Source organism: Gnatocerus cornutus, chromosome 2, assembly GCF_029298725.1.
Source record: "Gnatocerus cornutus isolate USDA-ARS CGAHR chromosome 2, icGnaCorn1.1, whole genome shotgun sequence".
Taxonomy (NCBI): domain Eukaryota; kingdom Metazoa; phylum Arthropoda; class Insecta; order Coleoptera; family Tenebrionidae; genus Gnatocerus; species Gnatocerus cornutus.
In genome coordinates, this window is record NC_142234.1 from 20,293,836 (window position 1) to 20,297,917 (window position 4,082).

At 36.1% G+C, this 4,082-nt stretch overlaps 1 protein-coding gene across 1 annotated transcript; it reads left to right on the forward strand.

Annotated features, from left to right (window-relative positions):
• Nucleotides 1-111: 111 nt before the first annotated feature.
• On the forward strand, nucleotides 112-2,404 carry LOC148179911 (WD repeat-containing protein 43). Its single transcript, XM_088031158.1, has 7 exons — nucleotides 112-364; nucleotides 426-670; nucleotides 716-926; nucleotides 975-1,159; nucleotides 1,211-1,379; nucleotides 1,433-2,105; nucleotides 2,154-2,404. The coding sequence occupies exons 1-7, from the start codon at nucleotides 173-175 to the stop codon at nucleotides 2,312-2,314; spliced, it is 1,836 nt and encodes a 611-aa protein (XP_087887284.1). The 5' UTR covers nucleotides 112-172; the 3' UTR covers nucleotides 2,315-2,404.
• Nucleotides 2,405-4,082: the final 1,678 nt, after the last annotated feature.

The window sequence follows — 4,082 nt, forward strand, 5'->3', positions numbered from 1 at the left end:
GTTTAAAGGTAATACTCCTGCAATAAAATTATGATCAAAATGTTTGCCCAAAACTGAGAAATTTAGAATTAAAAAATAAAATTGCCTACAGGAATCTGTTTTGCTCGGTCGATAAGTTAGATCCTCGGCGATCACGTTGTTTGTGTCTCAAAAGTGGGGTTATAAAAAATTAATGGCGGTTTGCAGCATGATGGCATGTCAGTTTAGTGAAGACGGTAAATATTTCTCTCAGTTAACTTCCGAGGGAAAAGTTAAAATATGGAATACTTACACCAACACGTTCGAACAAGAATTTACGCCTGATTTTCACCTAACGTCACCGTGTACTTGTCTCCATTTCATCTCTTTAAATTCATCAAACAAGGTAACATGTGCTTACAACACTTTAATTCGCCTAGATAAACTTTCTAACACCCCACTTGCAGCTTGGTTCTCCAAGAAAGAAAAAAAGGAAAGAACCAGTTCAGGACTTAAATGCGTGCATTGCTTTAGGAACGAGTTCTGGCCGCTTGTTGATTTACTCGTTGACGAAAGGAGATTTAGCGTTTGTGATTGATAGTGCAACGAGTCAGACTATTAATTGCCTGTCTTCAAGCAAAGATGAGCGTTTTTATTCAGGAACAGACTCTAACATTCTTGTTTGGAATTTGTACAAGAGGAATATCATCAGGTATTTTTACCAGCTTGTAATCATTTAATTTACGGATTTTTTTAGCAAATGGGCAACCGGAAATGATAAAGTAGTTGCCATTTTAGCCATACCAGAAAGCGACAGATTATTAACTGCATCTAAAAGCATTAAATTATGGTCTATAAGTTCACAAGAAGTGTTGAAAAGCTTTACAGGTCATTCTTCTCTTGTTACTTTGTTACATTATGTTCCTAAAGATAATGAAAATGATGGTTATGTTATAAGTGGCTCAAAGGTACTGAATTGTATGAAAAAAAAATGGAAATTTTAACAAGTTTTTAAGGGGGACCGGTTGTTAAGTTGTTGGAGTCTAAATGAAGACACTGATGGTAAAAATGCAGTGGCAAGTTTTCTAATGGAAGATATTGTAAACTACGTTTCTGTTAATATTGCACAAGATGGATCAACCCACATAGCTACCACCATAAGAAGTGGAGTTGTGCACGTCTACCAGCATATTTTAAATGGGTATGTTGCAAAAACATGGTATTTATTCAATACAAAATTTTATTCATTTAGTAAAAAATCCACAAAACCTGTAAAACCCAAAACGACCATTCAAGTGGTTCTAAACCAAGAAAACAACGAAGTAGTGTCCCCAATTTATATATCGGCGGCAACTTACCGAGACCCTGCAACCCTCTGCATCTGCTACGGCTCTTCCGTTGTTCAAACTTTTGAGGACCTTGTAAGTAAAACTATTTATTGATTTCTCCCAACCGTTGCATCGTTTTCCTACAGAAAGTCTCAACAAATAAGAAACTCCAATGCCTTTTACGCGAGGACGTCCATAAAACAACTCTAACTAAATCAAATCAAATATCCAAAACTCGAACGCCGGTCGTGGGAAACGACGTTCATTATTTAGCGTCTGGTGCAACAACAGTGCCGACAAAAAGAAAAAATGATGGCCAGCAAGAGATCCCCATGGAAAAAAGATTAGAAAATCTAATGGTGAACGATGTAGATAACGGCGGAAAAGTCCCAAAAGGGAATAACGTGGCGCAACTTTTGATCCAAGGGTTGCATAGTAAAGATAAAAACATTTTGAGGACCGTTCTATTCAAAAAAGACGAACAACTAATTAAGAACACAATTAAAAGAATACCAGTGACGTTAATATCCCCTTTATTCCAAGAACTTACGAAACTCGTTCAAGGGAAAACTTTGGCGCGACAAATTGGTTTAGTGTGGTTGAAGAATTTAATAACAATTCATTCAGGACTTCTTTTATCGAATCCTGAATTACCGGCGATTTTCAGCGAAGCTTTAGGCAGTATTGAAGCCAATTTAGCATTACAAACACCGCGGAATAAGCTGATGGGGCGTTTGGAATTATTAGTCTCGCAAATAAGTCAAGTGTCTCCTCAAGAAACGGAAGATCACGAGCCACTTCTCATCTTTAACGATAAAGGTTCGTATTAATTCTAATTTCCGATGAAATATTTCACCATTCCGTCAGTTTCAAGTGATTCGGACAACGACGAGATGGAATTCGAGGATGATTCCAATAGCGAAAACGAATGGGATGAAGAAAGTAATGACGATGATAATGAGGACGTGAAGATGAATGAAAGTGACAATGAGAACGAGGTCGAATCAGATGAAGACATGTCTTCATAAATATGATAATGTAATTGTTTCTGTTTGTTTACTGATGCAATAGCCACAACAAATCATGTACTTTTTTAGTAAAACATATAAGTGAAAAAAGTGGTTTTATTTCTTTCGAGAGGACGGAAATTGAAAATTTACCGCCGGGTTTATTTGTACTTTAACTAGTTGAAAAGACCATTGTAATGTTATCTGCGCTTTTCACTGCTGGAAAGCCAAGTTTGGCAAATACCCAATATCTGAACACTTTTAATTGGCTCTCCAATGTATCAATAGCCTATTCAGGAGGAGGAGTTCGATTCTTTTTCTAGCCGTACAGTGCAGTTTAGATTCCGCATTGGTTATTTAAATAACATCGATATCTGAAAAAATTGCCCGGCGCCTCCACCATTTTTCGTTATAAAAAAAAAAAAAAAAAACCTTTGAAAATTGTGGTAAATTCAATAAAACAAGCAAAACTGTGTTTCTATGAATGAAGCAGTGAGTTGAATTCCACGAAACTGAAAATTACTAGATTTTTTCTTTTCGTTTTGGGCGAAAACGTTGCGCCGAACTGCAGGTTTCCTACAAAACATATAATAAACTTTTCGCAATACACAGACATAAATTTATCAACGATTTTTGTGCGCCCTTTTCCCTTTAAATGAAATATACAATGTAGAAAAGTGTCACGAAAAAAGAACACGTAGTCTAAGAATTGTTTGTGTGGAAACGAATGAGCGGATAAGTGTTTCCTATTTGTTTGTACATCGTGGTCGGTTCAATTGTATGTAATTTTAATACTAAATATAATCAATATGCAATTTCCTTTTTCACTCAAAGAATCGTTGAGAGGTTTGTGGCGTGGGATTATTTTTTCCTCCGTGTGGACATTCCAAATTGCTTCGACTCATTTAAAAATACGATAAATTTTCAACTGAACTGAGAAATGCCGAGGCACCTCCACCATTTTCTTCGAAAAATTAATATTGACCGGTACGATGCGATCTCTTAGAAAATTAAATGAAATCACAGAGCAAACTCAGAGATCTATCACTGAACTAGCGAGCGAGAGGCAAATTCAACTGATTTTTACTTCGCTGCTTTCGTTTTCGTTGCACTGCAGGTTTCCTCCGGCAATATTAAAATTTTCATAATATTTACATTTTTATAAATTTATCGGCAATTTTTAAATGTGATAGACGTCCCGGAAAAGCGTTCCAAGAACTCCGAAACTGAGTCGATACGTGTTGTTTATTTATGTTTTCCTTGAAAACATCGCTTTGTTGGAAATTAAGGGGCGAACAGTTATGAGTCATAATACCGACGAATAGAAGATACCCCTAATGAATAACTCATAGAACATGTAATTTTCCACTTTTTTCCGCGGCTCATACACAAATCCGGCGAGACAAAGTTCAGTAATTTTCCACCGTTCATTGAAATTCTTTTTCCATTCCAATAAAAACTGCCGCATCCAATACAAAATGTAATCTTATTTAATTAAATGTAAAATTGAAACTCGTGAAAGAACTACGATTATAATCCATTAGATGTTTTTTTATTAAGACTTTTATGAAATTACATGGCGAGGTATGAAGAATACGACTAGCAAGGAAATACTGGAGAGTCTCCTCGTAAAAACTCCTGTAATTTATACCAGTGAATTATAATTTGGGCTGCAGGCTGCAAGACTACAAGAGTTCAAGAATGATATTTTATTATTTTATAATTTATTACGAACAGGCGCAAGCGCAAGTCACAGAATTTCCGTTTCTCTAGCGCAGGGTACGCAGTG